The following is a 20,063-nucleotide window of genomic DNA, read 5'->3' on the forward strand; positions in this document are numbered from 1 at the left end:
TCTCACAGCTCTTTCCCAGACACTCATACAAACACAAGTACTGTTAGTTATTCCAAGGATCTATTAAAGAGAAGGAAAGAGGGACTAATGTTTTTATTTCAGTTCAAATTATTTAATCTTTTACTTGCTACACTCAGGGCTGAAGTGCCATAGATGCTAAAGAAACTATTTCATATTTGTCTAGTGAGCACAATTACTTCTAGGCTGCATGTTTTGGAAACCTCACTGCACTGTGTATGGAAAGCAGAAAGCAAAAATAGTAACATTCATTTTTTGCTAGCACAATTCAAAGCTATGGATAAAACCTACTGAAGAAAGCTGGATACTGTCATCTGTTGAAGGGCAGAACATTTAAAATAAGATGTTTATAGGAGTGCCAAGATATTTTGTCAAGGCAATGTGCCTTGTTCTGTAGAGTTTTCCAGACAACAGTTAGTGGTTTCTAATGACTTCTGAAAAATTCTTAACAAAATCCTGGCACGTACTGGCAAACAGTGACCTGGTCAAAAAAACTGAACAACAAACCAGGGTAAATCAAGGGAAAGGATCCTCCACCTGGTGGGAACAACAGACATCTGTATGAATGAGTCTGTGTGTGTCTACAGACATGGATTCATCTGGGTTGGCGAGGGAAGAGCTCTCTGAATGTTGAGGTTTGTTTTGTCTTACCTTGGTGGAATTTCTCCTCCTCCCACCCCAATTACACAAAGACCCTGTGTAAACAGCTAATTACAATCCCTGCAGTGCATGCCTGGCTCTCAGCACAGGCCAGGCAATACAGTGAATTAGGTGAGATTTAAACTGGTTGAACAGCAGGGACATCGCTGAGAAGGGGAGCAACAAAGAGACCAATTGGAACAAAAGCATCTGGAATAAATTTAAAACATGGAACCTCATGAGCAGCATTTTGTGTTTAAAACAGATGCACTTTCCTTTCTGTTGGTTGCCAACTCTACATTTGTAATAACCAAACCTAACCTATGTGTGATCTCAAATGACTCAAATAGCTTGGCCTCTGTAAAGGAAATTGAGAAAATTCCTTCTCCTGTGTGGGCACTGTGCCAGCAGGAACAGCATCAGCACTGGGGAAAGGGGATCAGTCTGAAGTCTCTCTGCAGTCTGTAAAGGGGCACACGTGGCACTGCCAGAGGTGCTGGTGTCCCTCCTCCAGCTGAGCTGGGTCTCAGCAGTGCCACTGCCACTGTCCTGCAACAGCCACCAGCCACTGGCAGCTCTCTGCTCTATGGCTGGTTATGCAAGAGCAGTGAAATCACTTAGAAAAATAATCTGCAGGAGCATGGATACATGGAAACCATCAGCTGGATATCAGTGGGGATACACACTTCCTTAAAGCACTGCAAGATCACCAGATAAAACAGAATACATGGGTGCTTCTGTTGAACATGTAAACTACACACACAAGAGAGAAATGCTACTTACTACCCCAGAAAGCACTAGATCCTGAATTGTCTTTCCAAGGCTGTTCTGTTTACATGGCACTGAGTATTAGACCCCTCTTACCACGCTTCTAAGGAGCCAGCAATCCACAGGGCTCTGGGCAGCCCCAGCACCACTGGTGACCCCTCACCCACTGGAGCAGCAGGACCCTGCAGCCACAGGAGCTGCAAGCAGTGACACTCCAGTGCCAGCTTTGCCAGTGGCCTCGGTTTGCTCTCCTCTGTCCTCCCTATCCTTGTCCCACCACCAGCAGGGAGCTGCCAGGCACCTCTGTGCTTTAAGAGAAGCCACTGGTGAGTTTACACCAGCCCAGTCTGCACTGCTGCATTTCTGAGAGCTCCGTTCCAAGGTGTGCCCGCTGCCTCCAGCAGTCCCCAGCCCACAAACACTCCCTACACTGTCACAAGAGCAGCTCCACTGTCCTCTGGGATGGAATCAGGAGGGTTTGGGCTGTGTGACCACAGAGCTGAGGCCTCTGCTGCCCTGTTTGGTGGGAGGGCACACGGGGCAGGGGGAGCAGCAGGTCAGTGATGCTGCAGCATCACCAACACTTCAGCCCAGCACCCAGCTGCCAAGAGCAACCCACTTCCCTCCCTTCCCTTCCTATCTTGGCACAACTTGTGAGACTGAGGAAACACCTCAAGCTGAGTGGGAGAAGGGCACTTTTAACCCAGAACAGTTCCCCAGCACCATTCTTCGTGTAGTAATACAAACCATTCCTGTCAGCACAAGGGAAGGGGAAGCTCTCATGCTGGACAAGCAGGTTTATGTCACCTTCAGACAGGTAGGAAATAACAGCCTGGAATATTCCAGACAGCTGTTCTCTTCCCTAAGCCAAGCACAACAGAGGAGCCAGTTCTGAAAGCCTTTTGATGACCCTGGTGACACTAAAGCTGATTCATTTCCAACCCCACAGGACAGGTATTTACCCCACACTCCTCATCCCTGCTGGCCAGTTCCACAGACAGCAAATCTACCTCCCTTGAGTATGAGCACTCAAACCACCACAGTGGAGCAGGAACACCCAGGGGCTCGCTTGTCCTTTTGCACAGAGACCACACCCCAGCCACACAGAGCTTCCCAAACACTGAGATTCAGCTGCAAACCTACACCAGAAATCCTGAGTTTTATATTCTAAACTGTAGGAGCTGTAGGGTGTGAAGGAATATGCCTGGCAACCTGTGCAAGGCAGGAGTGACACCCTGTGGCAACTGGTTTTACCTGGAGCACTCAACGAGGGTCAAACTGATCCTGCTCCTAACCCTGGTTAAAATAAGCACTGTTGGATAGTACGCATTCTGGACTGCTGATGTTTTATTAGAAAACTTCAAAATGCATTTGCAAATACTTTTTTACAATGCAACAATTGCCTGTTTGGTGGCTGGTTTAGGTATAATCCTGATGCCAGACATCCTACATCCCAATTCCCTTGCTAAAACTCCATTCGGCCCAACATGGTGAAAAAATGAGGGAAGGAAATTAAATGGGAGCTGAACATCCCAAGGGAAAAAAAAAAAAAAAAAGCATGTATCTCAGCTCTCTAATTTCAGGCACTCTCTACATAAAACCACCTGACACTGCAGGCACATGTGGCCTTTTCATGCCACCAAGCAGTGTCTCCATTTTCCCCCCCACTCTGTGCTTTCTCATATTTTTATGGAGGCTGCTCTGGAAAGGGAGTAAATGGTTCCATTCCAGAGACCAGACCCAAAGTCAGACTTTTCTACTCAAAAAGGAGTAGGTGGCACCCAACAGCACAGGCAGGCAGGCAGGCCTTGGAGCCAGATCAGTGTATCCATCCCTAACTACACCCAAAGGACACTCAGTGTAACTTTGGGCTCACCCATCCACAGAGAGCATGGCAGAGCCCTGAGTATTCACCTGGCTGTACCCCCAGGAACTCACCCATGGTCACCTCTGCACCAGGAGGCACCTGCATCACCAAGATCTGACACATGCAGGAACTAAACTCTCCATCTTTTTAGCTGTCTTCCAGCTCCCCCCAGCCCTGCCCTTCCTGGGCTCTCTATGGTAACAAGTTCTGCACTCCAGGCCAGCATTTCTTGACATGAGCATGATCCACTTGGGTGCTTCATTATTAATTTTCTCTTTTAGTTTCCTCATCAATGGAGGCAAATACATCTGGATCAGCTTCAAAATATTTCCCCCACTAATAGCCCTGGATTTTATTTCAGGTCTTTTACACAAAACATCACAGTGGCACCACAGGGTTGAGTCTGAGTCACTCACACAGCAAAGGCATTGCTGCTACCACTTGGTTTCTGTTCAGTGACCTGGGACATGGGAGACAAGACTTTAACTGGAATTTCCACCCATAATCTCTCACCTTTCCCAGCACAGATGACTGGAACCTGTGTGGAAGCCCCAGATCACTGGCACGACTACCAAACTGAACAAGTAATATTCACTCCATCTGTCTTTGACTCACTTTAAATTCCCATTCAAACAGGGACTGCCAAATGCAATTTAAGAAATACTATCTAAACCCACACTTCAAGACAAGAGTAAGCCCAATCAAAACTTTTAGAATGATGAAGGCTCTTCAGATTTATCTGCTGTGAGCAATTCTTCAATCAATGGATTCCCAATCCAGCCTGTGTGCTTGCAGGATCCACATTGCACAATTCTGTAAACACCTGCAGATGTGCCAAGATGCTGCCTGGGAGAGCTTGTGGAATAGATTTTAATATTACTGAAATTAAAATCATTCTTTTGTGAAACATCTGCAAAAACCCAGGATTTCACACTGGAATATTTCACTCATGTTTACCCGTTCCCAAACTGAACACTTTCCACAAGACCAAACTCAGGGTGGAAGACATGTCTTCTTCTGAGACATGTCTTCTTCATTATTCTTATCAGGACCTTGATTAACATCTTTGGAGATATTCACATCCACCAAAGCAGTGGGACTAGGGGAACCATAGCTGGTAGGCACAGAGGGTTCTGCAGCACCACACAGGCACACTGCCAGTGCTTAAGGCTCCCAGTACAGCAAGGCCTGTACTCCAACCAGCAGGGATTTAGGAAGCTGGAAAATGAAAGAACAGATCTGATACTGGTCCAAGAATGCCAGGTGAAACATGCAAATTGCATTTGATTAATGTCCTGGCTGTCAAACAATGAACATGTAACAAACTTCTACATGGATATGAGAGTCAAGGATTTTATCAAACCCTTTCAAGGCTGTTTGTCCCACGTCAGGAAAATTAAAGCATGGCAATATAGACTCACACTTGGAGCCCTGTGCACCCACCCAGCAGCAGACAGGGCAAGATTCAAGAGCCCTGTTGCCCAGTGGGAAATAAACCAAAGAGACTCCCAGCAACTTACTTCTCCTGCTCAGTGAACATATCAAAACAGCCATTCGCCAGCATCTGGTCCAGCATTGTCAGGAGAGGTACAGACACTCTGAGGAAAGAAAATGATTCAACAAGGTAAATACACTTCTTGGCATACAGATATGTACTATTTTTAATCAGAAGCAAAGAAAGAAACTTCCTATGTACCTACACGTACGTAAATTAGAACTCTGATTTACACAGAGGAGGGTTGCTCAGTAACTTGTGTGTGTTGGCTGAACCAGGACATTCCTTGCCAGCCAAAAGGAAAAAACCTAATTAACAACACACCCACTTTACATTTGCAGGGTCCTGAAAACACAATTGACAGTATTAGAAAATATTAATCTGTATTCCACAGACTGTATCAGCACCAAATGAACCAGCACATGTCAGCTGGAATGACCATGGCTATGTTTTCATTTCAACACTTGAGAAAAGAAACAAAAGAAAAATACAATAGTGATAGAACAAGGGGGAATGGTTTCAAACTGAAAAAGAACAGGGTTAGATGGAATATTGGGAAGAAATTCTTCCCTATGATGGTGGGGAGGCCCTGGCACAGGGTGACCAGAGAAGCTGTGGCTGCCCCATCCCTGGAAGTGTCAAAGGCCAGGATGGGGCTTGGACCAACCTGGTTTAGCAGAAGGTGTCCCTGCCCATGACAGGGGACTGGAATGGGATGAGCTTTGAGTCCCCTGTAACCCAAACCATTCTATGATCTTAAAACCTGAATACACAAAATATTTTGCCATCACTCCTTGGTTATACATTTTACCACAAGTCCTGCTGTACCAAACAGCTCTATTAAAGCAAATGCATATGCCTTGGGCACTCCCCATCTAGGCAGATTTCAGCACATGTGCCACACATTTGACTTCCAGAAGCTGTTAAAGGGAAAAAAGTCAAGGAAGTCCATTACCGGTCATTCTGCAGGTTGTCCTCAAAGACCTTCAGCAGCGTCTCACAAAAACTCTCCAAAGCACTGGGATCACTCTGGATTTTCTTCATGTAGTCAAACAGGCTCTGGGCAGAGTATCTGAGCTGCAACAGAAGGAACATCCAGTGAAGGACAAGGAGAAACCTCCTGCCACACACAAACACGGGCTACAGACTGCCTTGTCCCCCCTCAGCTGAGGAGCACAGCAGCACTGGGAACACTCATCCAACAGCAGCCACGGGCATAAATCAGTACCAATACCCAGCAGGACCACGGCTCTTCTACCTTCACTAACCCATTTTCAAGGCAAGTTGGGTTGTTTTTCTTTTTTCCTTTTTAAGTTTGCCACTGCAGGACAAAAGACCACATTAAAGGTTCATTGCTTTCTTTCTCTCAAAATAAAACATCCTCAAAGCGCTATGATCACCCTGCTTCACCTCAAATATTAATACTGTTATGACTCTGAAGGTGAAAGAGGACACCAGCACTTCACCAAGTATTTATTAAACAGCTGATGGAACTGAACCATGCAGAAAAGCTCCTGGGCCACACAAACCACCAGCAAAGTCAGGTTAAAAATTACACACAACTCAGAAAGAAATAATGACTGCTGGTTTAACTGCATTAAGCTAATCAGCCAGCTTAGCAAGATGGCAGAGGAGGGGTCAGTGCTGCTGCTCAAGGCTCAGCTGGACACAGTCCATGGGGTCACACTGGCCATGAACCATCACAGGCTGCAGCATCACTCAACAGCTCCCCACACTTTAGATGGGATATTGGGAAGAAATCGTTCCCTGGGAGGGTGGGGATGCCCTGGCACAGGGTGCCCAGAGGAGCTGTGGCTGCCCCATCCCTGGAAGTGTCCAAGGCCAGGCTGGATGGGGCTTGGAGCAACCTGGGATAGTGGAAGGTGTCCCTGCCTGTGGCAGGGGGTGGAATAGGATGAGTTTTAAGGTCCCTTCCAGCCCAAACCACTCCCTGATTCCATAATCCTCAGGAGCCACTGTGCTTGCCAGGCCAGTTGCTCCCACATGGACCTGCCATGTGGTAGGGGAGCAGGCTCAGCTTCTGTGGGATTCCCCTTTCCTCAGAGGTCTGACCATTTCATCAAGGAAAGAAAATAAAATACTGGATGAGTATGAGAAACGTCACAAGTGTTTTCCAAAAGCAAATGAGAAGAATCTCTATTTAAACATTTTAACTAACAAACTGATATCAGTAACATCTATGGGTGCATCAGTACACAAGAACAAGAAACATTTTAGCCTTGGCTCAAAACTCTGAACTATTTTTCTGAAGCTTCAGCCTGCAAACAGCACAGCCCAGCAATCCTGGGAAGCAGCACAATCTGCAACCTTAACACTTTGTTCTGTACTGAAACATCCCGGGCAATGCAGGAACAGAAATATTTCTTTTAAAAGGTCAAGCAATTTGGAGAAATTACTCGTTTATTCTGAGTTTCAAAATGACAGCCAAATCTCAGTAAAATCTGTACAAGGCAGCTACACTGAACTGAACCCAATGTGGTTCTTTCACACTCCAAAAGCAGCACTGGTGTGTGTCCCAGTGTGCCCAGTATAAACTGGGTCCTGCCACTGAAAGGTCTTCACAGGATATACAATTGTAAGAGAGATTTCCTGAAAATTTAAAACCTGCTTAATTATTATATTCTACCCTTTGAAACAATCTGTGCATTTAAGACTATTATAAATAAAGAAGAAATATTTTGTAGTAACGCCTTCCACAAGCAGAGATCAACAACAAGCAGAAGAAATCCCATCTCAGGAAAAAAATCTGAGGTGGTGTCATTTTCTCTCCTATTTCTTTTGTCCCTTAAACTACCTCACAGATCTCACACCATTTTTTTTTTTTTGAAGGAAGATGAATGACTCAGTGCTTTCCCTGCACGTTCAAATGACTTGAAAAGGCAAGAAAGGGCATGAAAGAAAAGGGCAACGAGCACAGCTCCAGATGGGGTGCTCCAGAGCTGTGCCAAACCAAGGCAGAGCAGCAGGATACCAGAAACACTGGAGAATGAGGACAGCAAGCAATTAAACAATACAAAAGTACAGGTGTGGATAATCCATCATGTAACTGCTTGGGAGACTGAAAAATGGGGCATTTTCCCAAGAGTGAGCATAGAGCATAGGAACTGTACTGGAAGAAATTCCAGCATAACAAGGGAACAGGACATGAACAGGTTAAATCCCCATTTCCTCCTCAGGTGAACTCCTTTTGTCCCAGCCTCGGTATCTGAGCTATAATCTTAACTGCTCCTGAGCATTTGCAGAGAAGAATATTTCCAAATGTCTTCTCCATCTATGCAGAACACAAATTCACACTACATCAAACGTGCGACATTTACCTTTCCCTGGGGTTCCACAAGGACTGGGAAAGGAAATTAGGAGGTTAATGGGCTGGAACTGGGACAACTTGGGATACAAATTGAAGAGGAGGCCTGAGAATGACCTTGTTCTTATGAAACAGCAAAACCAGGGTTTGCCAAGGCGTGACTCTCCCACATTGAAGCCAAGAGCAGATCCTGCAGCGACACGGGGAACAGCGCTCCAAGGCACCGTTCACCTGAGGACAGAATTCAAGTCCTGAAGATTGAACCTCCTGAACCAGGGGACAAGGACAAGGAAATGCAGCTCCAGTAAGCAGAGGTGCACTTGCAGCTCTGGGCAGGTACAAGGAAATGCAGCTCCAGTAAGCAGAGGTGCACTTGCAGCTCTGGGCAGGCGCCTGGCGTGGTTTCTACACAAATCTTCACGCAACCGTTCCCAGTCAGCTTGCTGCAAAACAGAGGCAGAGTACTTCTAAAACCAGTTTTGAGGCAGCAGGTGGGACTGATATGGTCAAACAGAATTAGTTTAGGCATCCAGTTTGTAACAGAGCATGTTACATCCAAAATCTCAGCTACTCATCAGTGATTAAGATGCCTGATGCACGTCCATGGGCTCTGGTTTGTACTTTGCAGCAGTGATACCTTACACGAAGTAGGAATATCATAAGTCACACTATTTTTTTCTTTAAGAAAAGAATGCCTGGGATTATTCTCAAATGTATTTTGCTCAAGAGCTGTCAACCAAGAAAACAGGATTTTGGGCCTGTTTCTTCCATCAAATATGCATTGATTTGCATACAATTTGTCTCAGTAACCAGATGTTTTGGAATATCATCTACTAACATCCCAATATTTTCATTTGTGAGATCTAACCCAGTAACACAGCTCTGGCATTGCCTGGGAGGAAGTTTGAGAGTTCAGAATATGTTGTTCCTCTTTTTTTTTTTAAAGGCTTTACTTACAATTTCTACACCATTTTAAAATGCAATTTTCACTCTTTAGGGGGGAAGGGGAATCACAGGACATTCTGTGCTTCAACAAAATTTTGAATGTAATGTAGTTCAACAGTAATGAAATTATATCAAAATTATATCCTGACCCCTGCAACTGCAGGGTTTGTGCACTGGAGAAAGAGCAGCATTGTGCAGTCCTGATCTCCACAGACTGAGGGGTTTTATGCAGCCATCAGAAATATGCATCACTGTGGGCCAGATGTATAATTAGAAGATTCTTTTACACAGAGAAAGTGCCCTTTGAACCATGACGATGGAGCAGAGTGCCAAATCCCACAGGGAATGACATCTTCTGTTTTTCCAGATTACTTCCAATGCTTGAGCTACAATTCTTCCAGCAGCCCCACTGCCACCAAAACACTTCAGAGACCCCACACGGCTCGTTCCAGAAAATCTCTTTAAAAAGCCAAACAAAGAACTACTCTTGCTAAATATACTGCAGAGCAATTTTAGCTGCAGCAAAACAGCCACTGACCATGGAATTACAACAGAGCCTTTCTCCTGTTCATTCCCTGAGATGACTACAAGACAAACTGACATTTGAACTCAGATTATCTTGCAGTATATACAAGAATCTTCTTTCTAACTTCCATGTGTGTACGTGCCCAGATATTTCTTAAGTGAGAGAAGGAAGAGAGTCACAAAAACACACACACCACTGCAAGAACATATATTCAAAATAATCCTTTTCCTCCATCCAAGACTTTAAAAAGCTGCTTCTTTCATATGGATTTAATAGGAGTGTTCTTAAAATTTTCTATTAATGTTTTAAACCTGTCTGTGGATATTCAGCAAAGAATGCTACAGGCTTTGACAGAGTAGTTGGAACACAAGACATTGCAAGATACATCAATTCTAATTTCTGTATCACATTTTAGATATTAAATGTGATTCACCACACACATATACTCCCAAGTGTAAGTACCCTCCCTTGCCTTTCCAGCTGACTCAAAAGAGAATTAGGTCATCTTCTTTCCAAAGCCCTTGAGACTATTTTAGCCAGAACAAGCCTTTAGTGTTAAAGAAAACTGGAGGGTCACAGAGAAGTTAACATTTCACAGTCACAGTTTGAAAACAGTGCAGAAGGTTTCCCTTAACACACTGGCAGATGGTAACAAGGGAAGGGAGCTACACGTAACTGAACGGCTCCCACTTTTCATAACTAAATGCAACCAGGACTTTAAAAAAATATATAAAATTAAATATTGAATAAGGATTTTCCTCTGACCCCAGCTAGCAGCCAGAATGTCTGTTTCTCCAAAACCTTCCTCCTTTTTATACTTGGATAAATAACTTCGGTTTTGGTGGAGCCTCCTATAATTAACTGAAAGCTGAATTTCATGTGCATGTTTGCTATTAAGGAAATCTGTTAAGAGTTACATTGTCTATCCGATAATTACTGTCACAAACCAACACACACATGTTTTCAAAGTTTTAAAATAGCCGTTGCTATGTAATTAGTTGCCATTTTAGAAACATTAAAATGCTCAGAATTGGTTTAAATACAAGAGACTGACCAGACACTGAGTATTCTGCTCCATCAGACCCAAAGGCTCACAGACATCTCTTGATCCCAAGAGCAGAACCCACAACACTAGCAAAAAAAAAAAAAAATAAAAAAAATAAAAAAAAAAAAAAATCACTTGGGCAAGTTGTGACTGACAAGTGGAAGCCATGGGAGACAAGCTCCAGGTGATTTTAACTCTTCCTGTGACCCAGCAGGAGCTGTTCCCCCTCCACAAAAACTCTGTTTCTCAACTCTTTTCACTTTTCTACTGCTTTTCTTAATTTGAGATGGAAATCTTAATTAGAAACACTCTTAACCACTGTTGGGGTGCTGACTCACAGCATCCTCCTCCTCCTCCTCCTGTTACAGGACCACTGGGATTTAAAGACTTAACTGACAGTCTAAAATATTCTGTTACTGGTTTGATATTTCTCTGCGGTGTCGTATTGAACCATGTCCTTACCCCAACAGTTGTTTTCTTGTATTTTACATCTTTGGCCACAACAAATCAAAAAATGTTGTAAACCAAATAGCTGGAAACCAAGAATTCTAAAACTACCTATGCAAGTTGGTAGTAATATAAGGACAGAAGGATACACTAAAATGATAAGAAAGTAGGGAAAAATGTGGCAGCAGAGCAGACTGCCAAAGCCAGCGATACAGAGATTGTTCATGCCAGAAGAATGAAATAATGATTGCAAAGCTCAGAGGATTGAGACAGACATTTGAATGATATTTCTTTGTAATGGAACTTCTGACATCTCACTGGTATTTTAGTAGAAAGTGTATCAAAAATACTAAAACCAAGAAGCCTGTGCATACAGTTAACACCTATTGACAACTAACAGTTAACACCTTGCAGCAGGTGACAAATGAATTGGCTTTCAACCCCTTGTGAGAAGGGCAATCCCCTTGCCCTGAGCTGAAGTGCTCTGCTGCTGATCCCAGCTGGGAGGGTCACCACAGGGCTGGGAGCTGTGGGCTGGAACTCTCAGGTTCTGCCAGGCCAGCAAAGGAGAAACAAAGCGCCCTCACTCCTCCTTCCCTGCACGCTCAGCAAGTCAAGACAATTATACTTTTAAAATGAAAACCAAGAAGCCCATCAGACTTCAAAGCACAACTGGTGCTCTCACCGTGGTCTCTGTCAGTCCCCCCACAGACACAGAGAGCCCCAGCAGCACGTAGTACTGGTAGGCTGGCAAGCCCAGGAGCTGCGTGATCCGAGGGAAAGCTTCCGACGCCGCGTTCCAGTTCAGCGTCTCCTTCTCTGACCTGAAAGGGGAAGGTAAAGAATCATCTTGCATGGGTGCACTGCTTTTCTTCTCCCCACACTGCTCCTCCAAAACAGTGAAGGTGGTCTCTGAATTACCTAAATATCAAATTAAACATTGGTGTTTGAGCATACGGGGCAAGTACAAATCAAAGCTTCAGCCACTGCCAGTAAAGTGAAGGAATCTTCAAATCCTTGTGCTGATCCAGGTAAGATTTGAACTGCAGTTTCCTTTTCCCAGACACTTTTGCCTACATTCAGGAAACAAGTTTCTTTCTGGAGTTTCATTCTGTGTTCTCTCCCACCACCAGCTACTCAACAACTGATGCAAAGACAGAGTTAGCCCAGGAAACACCGCAGCACTGATGATCAGCAGCCTTGCAGACAGAGCACTTGGAGTCACAGCAGGCTGAGGTTCTCCCAAACACGAGCTGGATGCTCCTCACTGCCATCAGGTATCATAATCACCATTCAGGAATGAGTTGCTCTCACTCCTGCTTTAACTAGAAAGTCCATCTTGGAAAACTACTGCAACTCGAGCTTGGTTAAAACAATTTGTTAAAAACTATCATTATGATCAAGCAGTGTTTTCCAGGTGAGGAAAAAAATGTGTTCATGCACATTCATAGGACAATTCAATAAAATCCTGACAAACAGCACCAAATATTCCTCCATACATATATTGGGCATTTGGGTGCAAAAATTACATCAGGTTGCTTGGTTTAGGTGTAACTGTGTGCATTTATCTTTTATTTTCATTGGTTTAGGATATTTTTCAATACCTTACCTTGGAAATATCCTCTCTAGCTCTTCTCGATGAGGGATGTGTGGAACTGGAGGATGGTCAAAATGCAGAAGAGTAAGGAACACAGATCCTGCATGAGCTCGAAATTTATCTATTTTTTCAGCTGACTGTTGAGCCAGCCAGCACATAATCTGCTTGCAGCTATAGAGAAGAAAACAATTAATCAGAAAATTTAAGCAGTAGAATGTGTATTTAGATTTAAATTGTTTCAATTAAATAAATAAGAATGATCCTGCTAGGAAAGTATTCTGGTTTAACTCTTCAGAACGAACATAAAAGTGATTTAAGACATCCACATGTTGACAGAATCTTGAGGCTTTATCTTCCACAGATCATTTAATCAAAAACCAGCATGACAATAATGTTACTGAGTATTTTATCCACCTTTTACACATATTGCCCCACCTTTAATCCAAAAAGATAATGAAGTTCTTATGGTTTGGCTGAACTGTTACATTTCAGATGGAAATAGAGCAGGAACTTTGAGAAAAGCACATTTTGAAGTGGAAAACTGCATAGGTAGCAGAGGACAAGGTCTCTCCTATATCTCATGCATCCCAAATAAATCACTTCCTCGATTCTGGCTAGTTTTTAACAATATCCTATTTTGCTTATGTTCATAACTAAACTCTCAGCTACAGTACTGTGTCCCACAAGGCCCTTTACCCCTTCAGAAAGGGCCACTAATGACAGTAAAACCAGCTAAAATTCCTGCAGTTACACCAAGGCCCAGAATATTTAGAAAACAGGATCCAGCTGGCAGGAATGCTTTTCTAAGTTCCATGTGGACAACCTGTGTATACAACAGATCAAGAGGAGGAAGCCCCTGAGAAGGGGCACTAGTGAGCCATGTATTCTTAGAGAATCCAGTCCTTCCCTTCTAAGGGTCCTTCACCATCTGGGAATTTTTAATTAAAACCCAAACCACATATATGTTCACATAACCATTGCACACCTTGTCCACAGACCAATACCACTATGAGGAAAGTTTTGCTGCAGCTCAAGCTATGCTTAAAAAATGGTAATTATTATTAATTTTTTTTATTATTAGGAGTACCGTATCATGAAATCAAAAATCAGGAGCTCAGTGTATTTTTCTTTATTTCCTGTCTTGGGGTGACTAATAATTCTGCAAAGAAACAAATACAAACTCATGCTAACATGATCACATCCCAAATTAATGATGTGACGCTCCAGATAAGAGGGCAGGTTTGCTTTCTGTTTAAGTGAACTCCAGTGGGAAGCACCACAGAGGTGGCAGGTTTAGCCCAAATCCCAGAGCTGTGCTCTATTTCCAAGGTGGGATTGCCACCCAGGTTCTCTCAACAAGGTCAGTCCCTCTGAAAACCAGCTGCAACATCCTCCACATCTGCGTGGGCTTGGCGCACTTCTGTCAAAGTTCTGTCACGCTCAATAAAGGAGTAAGCACAGAGTGTCCAAGCACTGCGTTCCTGTATGGCCTGGAATGTAGCTCTAAGGGATAAGAAGAGGAAGAGCACATCACATACATGTTGGCATTAATTAGCTCTGCCTCGTTCTGCACCAGCAGCAGCGTCACTTCCATCAAGCTGGTCATGGCGGCTTCGCGCACCCTGGGGAGACACAGATGGGTCAGAGGAGCTGCAGCAGTACTTGTTTCAATAAATACAGCAGCTAGGTTAAAACACCAGCAAAAACTCACAGTAACAAAAGCCATGATCTCTGAGAGCACTTACCATAATTTGGGAGGATGAGGAGTGTGTACAGCTGTCCCCCCCCAGCCCCATTCCACGAAACAAAGTTCACATCACACTGAGGGAACAACACTCACCCCTGCCTGGTTTTTATTCCAGCCAGATGTCATCAGGCTTATTCTTTATTTTAAGGAGGTTAAAACTGATAATGATTAGTAATATTTAGTGTGCAAAGAGATGTATTTAAACTTAAGTGCTTTGTCTGCTTCAAATTGTTTTCTGAAAAGGCCAATGCGCATTCTGACATTCAGATATTTAACACTATTAAGACTGTCACATTCTTATAAATTTTCAATATTTCCAACATTAAAAACAACTTGTGACTCAGAGTGACTTAAATCTCTATGCTAAATAATAATTAACTTCAGAAAAAGCTTGACCAAAGGAACACTAAGTTGTGCTTGAAGTCAGTCTTATCTAGATAATGATCTGCTACCTTCAAAATGTCTAAATATAATATAAAAAAATATAAAAGTGTAATTTCAATTAAAAAAAAAAATCAGTATGCTTGTTTAAAACCACATGTCTTGTCAATCCATGAGTTATTAAAAGTGGTTTCTTTCTTAAGACATGGGCAATACCTCAGTGGGTTACATGAGCCTGCACAAGACCAGGCCCAGCAGGTTCATTACATTAGTAACTCAGAGTAATGTCATCCTTTCTCAGTAACAATTTTTTTAAAAAGGAAAAAAATTAAATATTTGAAAAGGTCCAGCAGCCTTCTATGAAAAGAAATACTCCTCTTTCTAACTTCCAAACAACTTGAAAATAGTTGCAGATGCAATCTAAAACTGGGTGGGACATTTGTTTTAATGGTAAAAAAGGTAAATTACATCATTTTTTCCAAAGCAGCTCAAAACAAGTTTGGCAGTCTTTCATCAAGGTTATGTTTTACTAGTTTTTTGTACAGTATCTGACTTAGATATTCATGTCTAACACCTGTAGACAGATCAGACATGTCCCAGCAAACAATCTATCAAAAGAAAGGTGAAGTTTGCATACAGAGAGTAAAGTTGGTGAAACTTTCCCACGATTCTATTAAAGAAAGACAAAAATTACACAAAAAAAGACAAGGCCTCTCCAGAGAAACAGCATTTCTCCCCACATCTTTCCATTTTATCCAATGGTTTAGAAGAAATAAAATAAGAACACACTGATATTTGAGAAGCCACAAAAGCCTTCAGCAGCCAACAGTTTGCCATGAGAAAGGATCCCCCTTCCCCCTTTAAATGTTTCTTGATTTGATTTTGGGTGGAATTGCCCAAAGCTCAAAAAAAAAAAAAATCTGGTGCTCAAAGCACATTTGAATTTTAATGGATGTTGGGAGTTTAATGTCCTCAGGATTTCTTTGAAAGTTCCACTTTGTTGTGTTTTAAATGAAGACACAGGTGAAGGATAAACAATAGTTGTGGAGAACTGCAGTGGGAGCTCTCAGATGTGGAAGTTAAGTTGAATACCTAATCACGCTTAGCCAGGTCCCCATCATCTTCAGTATCTCACCTGACTTTGAAAACACAAAGCTCAGTATCTCTTCCTTTTCTCTGCCTCCCCACCCTGTATTACTGCTCTTGCATTTTCTGTCAGCTACACCCGCCCCTCTCTTGTGTTAGGGACACATTCACCTCTCTCCTGCTCCTCTGACAGCAGGGAAAGCCAAGCTCCATCCTCGTGCACGCTGGAATGACCTGCTCCTGATCCTCACTAGGTTTGCATCCTTGTTTCCTCTTCTAAGCTGGAGATGTCAAACACCTCCCCATCTCTGATTCCGTGCCCTGTGTCACTATTTCCCTGTTGTACGACAATTTCACCAGCTGGGAAGCTGGATACCACTACAGAAACCAGGAAAAATCCCAACACACAAACCTTAACTAAGGCTGAGAGCAGCCTGGATTATTTGTGCTGTGAACTTTTCCAACACGTTTGTAAACATTGCAGTGAAGTGCTAAAGGGACAAGGCTCGCCAGTTACAGAAGTGCCCAATGATAACGTGGCACAAAGTGTCCTCCTTCTGCTTTGTGCTGCAGAACTGACATTTCCCTTCCCGTGCAAAGACAGAGAAGCTATTTAAAATTATTGCAGCCCAGGCTGGAACTGGTGAGATCTGACACTGCCAGTGACTGGCAGAGAACAACCAGCAAGGTTTGACTGCTCCTTGCCGATGATCGCTGGCAAGGAACAATCCAGCACGGGGCACGCTGATAAAAAAAGCACAATCACAACTTTTCTCCCTACACAAGACAAGAGGTGGTTACAGAGTGTGTTGCAGTAGTTCCCATTTCATATGGTTATTACAAATGTACTTCACAGCACCTGCCCCCTTCAAGCCTAATGAGGAATCCTGGAAAGGAGAATGGCACTGTAATTAACTTTTTTCCCCTTTTTTTAAGGCAAACCTGGGGCTACCAAATTGAAATAATGACACTAAAGTTAAGACTGAGTAGCACAGAGCTCTAAACAGGACATAACAAATCTGAGCCTAAGCAAAAAGTTGCCACACTCACATGATGCCCATTGAGCAGCACATGTTACCACGCTGGGCTTGGCCAGGGACCAGCACAGCCACCTTCCTGTTCACAGAGCACTGCTGAAAACACCCTTCAAGGAAGAGGGCAGTGACTGTCTAAAGCACTTAATTCATACAAACACTCTGCACAGATATTGAAACACTCAAATGATGCCATAATGATTTTTTACCTTTTCTTTTATACCCCTTTTATACACCTTTTTATAGCTTTTTGTATTCTTAGTGGTTTTTAGCCTACATTCTTAGACTTATTTTGTCAAGCTAGGAGACTAAACATCCTAGCTTCGTAGTTAGGGATCAGTGTGCCCCAGACCCCAAGGTCCTCTCCAGAACACATTCTGTAAACTGAGATAGAACCATCCAGGGGAAGGTTCCTTGGGGAGGGGGGCTCATTCCAGCCTCTCACTGGGGAATTTTTGATAGATCTGCTAATTAGTAACACCTATAATGTTAGACCAGATCTTTTGGGGGTGGGCATTGTGGTGTGCATGGACGTGCATTCGACCTGGACATGGTGCACCTAAGGATCCTTAAATACTGAGGTAAACCCCCTCTTTCCTTCTAACCGTGTTTGATTCTTGATTTTAAGACCAAGAAAAGGCATCACAAATACTCCATGTGACTCAGTGCTGTTAGACAAGAACTTCTTCAACATACTGGGAAAATAACAGAATGTTTTCAACCAGCAAAATTATTTCTCAGCAGTACTTTTCAAGCACTTGCCCCCTCCTGCCTGGAATGTAACAAAGGCAGAGCCAGATACTAGATCTGAACTATCAATAGGTTGTGAATTTAAAATCCTGAACACACATCTCTCTACCCTGAAATACTCCTGCAGCTGCTAGACAGGTCAAATACATGTATTTTACCACTTCATTACCATACCACACAAACAATATCACTCATATGTTAAACAAGGCTGGTATTTCATATCTAAAAGCAACACATCTGCACACTTTCAAATTAAAATTATGGCTTCACACAATAACATTAAGCAGCATTTTCAAAACCAGCATTTTACTCAAAATCAACTGCCAACAAATAAAAGACAACTAAAATTACTTTATCCCATTCATTTACACAGTTTATGGCTTCACTATACAAGGAGTGAGCATGACTGCTCTGAGGCTTCTACACAGCATCAAAAGGGTCATGTATGTTAAACCTGCAGACACTGGACTTGTTCCTGAACTAGGATAATTTAATGCTTTTTATTAACAAGTAATACCTCAGGCTGGGCATATTTGTGCTTGTAAATACAGAAAAGTACCCTGACAAGAGCACGTTTGGTTTGTAAGATCCATACTTCACATGGGTTTCTATGCTGTGTAACTCTACAGGATGGCATGAACAACAAGAACTCTTCATGATCTCTCCCATTCAAAGCTGGCAGGAACTTCCAATCAGTAAGTGCTGACACATCCCCAATTAGAGCTTCTTTGGAAATGAAACACAAACCCAGAGAAGGACACGAGCCTTTATAGTGCTTTGGATCATGAATTTAGAAATTGCCTTTCCAGATCACTGCTAATGAAGGAATACAGAGCATTCAGAGGAATGCAGTGTTACATACTGAATCTTCTTTTTCTATTAGGGGGACCTTGAAGATTGAGGAATGTCATGAAAATATGACTGCTGTCAATAATATTAAGATCTTACTAATCTTATTAAGTTTACTAAACTTATTATTTTATTTATCTATCTATTCTACAGATTTCACATCAGCAGACATACTCCTATAGATTTATGATGTACTCTTGCAGTGTCATAGCTGATATCATTGAAACCCTAAACTTACAAAAGATTCGGTGGTGCTGCAGGACAATTTGGAGTTTTTATCCCTCTCAGTCACCAACACGTTATGCAGCTGCTCCCTCTCCTGGCAAAAAATCCCCACAACAGGATTGATGTAGGAGTAGGAGAGATCAGGCAGGACCAAATGCGTTATTTCAAAGAAAGACAAGAAATGTTTGAAATCCCTGTTTTGCAACTGAATACATTCCTGGTATTGACTAAAAGAAGCTAATGTTGTCCACAGAACCAGAAAAAGGCTGAACTTCGGTTTTGAACACATCAGTTCCCATATTCCCAACTTCTGAGGAAGGATGACCAAAACCTGTCCGCCTCGCCATTCACTTTCTACCTCTCTTCCCACTGTGCATTCCTACCTAGGCTCAAATCTCCAAAAGCTTGGAGCTCTTGTTTCTAAGAGGTTTTGAAAACACATCAGGTTTTCCTTAGACACCAAACCTGGCCCCCCCTTTTAGCCCCACCTTACCATCCTCCAACGTCGCCCCGGCTGTCGGTGGTGTAGTCGGTCACACCAGTGAGCAGCATGGCATAAATCTGATCAACGTTATCCCTGCAGACATATTCCTGCTGGGATCCATCTCCCTTCACACCCACTGTCTGGCAAACCCTTTAAAAATAGAGGAAAAGAAGGGATGGGAGGCAAAGCCATTACACTAGCAAGGAGACACATTAAGATCAAGCTTTGTTATGTTGCTTAATAAACTTCCCAACACCTGGAACATGTGCTATAGATGGAATGAGGAATGTTTCTGTCCTGTATTTAACCTGAGGATTTCTGAGCAATGTTTGGGTTCAAAGGAACACTGGCAAAGTCAAGATCTCAGCAGGGAAGTAGGTTGCTTTCACATCTATAACACTGCAAGAAGGAACATGCTTCAGTATCTGTCAGCCTCTGAACTCTCCTTAAAATGAAGTCAGGAAGAAGAGCAAAGGGCCAACACAATGTGCATTGAACCTGATATTAAACTTCTTTACCTTGAAGACACAGGTTTTTTTGCACTGTAACAGTTTAAGAGCATAAAATACACATGTACACTATTAACTCTAACTGCAGTTATTCAATATAGAAAACATTCCTTTAAATATAAAGCACAATTTCTTTAAACCAATTCAATCTTCTTAAGATTGTGGAAAAAAACATATATTCTTCCTCCTCAGTAAAGCTCATTAAACTGCAGCTCACGAGAAAGGCAAACATTAAAACATACTCTAGGTAATCAGTTAACTGATAAAAAACTGACAGCACCATCCGAGCTGTACTCCACAGTCAGGTGCGTGATAATCCTCTGAAT

At 42.8% G+C, this 20,063-nt stretch overlaps 1 protein-coding gene across 3 annotated transcripts in view; it reads right to left on the reverse strand.

Annotated features, from left to right (window-relative positions):
* Window positions 1–20,063, reverse strand: part of TBCD (tubulin folding cofactor D) — a 117,093-nt gene that overhangs the window by 7,017 nt on the left and 90,013 nt on the right. For all 3 annotated transcript variants that reach the window (XM_082293884.1, XM_082293885.1, XM_082293883.1), the window contains 6 exons: window positions 19,238–19,378; window positions 14,211–14,294; window positions 12,685–12,843; window positions 11,761–11,899; window positions 5,743–5,864; window positions 4,813–4,890 (listed from right to left, as the gene is read on the reverse strand). In XM_082293884.1, the coding sequence (XP_082150010.1) occupies window positions 4,813–4,890; window positions 5,743–5,864; window positions 11,761–11,899; window positions 12,685–12,843; window positions 14,211–14,294; window positions 19,238–19,378 (723 nt within the window). The remainder of the gene's footprint in view (window positions 1–4,812; window positions 4,891–5,742; window positions 5,865–11,760; window positions 11,900–12,684; window positions 12,844–14,210; window positions 14,295–19,237; window positions 19,379–20,063) is intronic.

The sequence above is a fragment of the Coloeus monedula genome (assembly GCF_965178545.1).
Source record: "Coloeus monedula genome assembly, chromosome: 19".
NCBI lineage: Eukaryota > Metazoa > Chordata > Aves > Passeriformes > Corvidae > Coloeus > Coloeus monedula.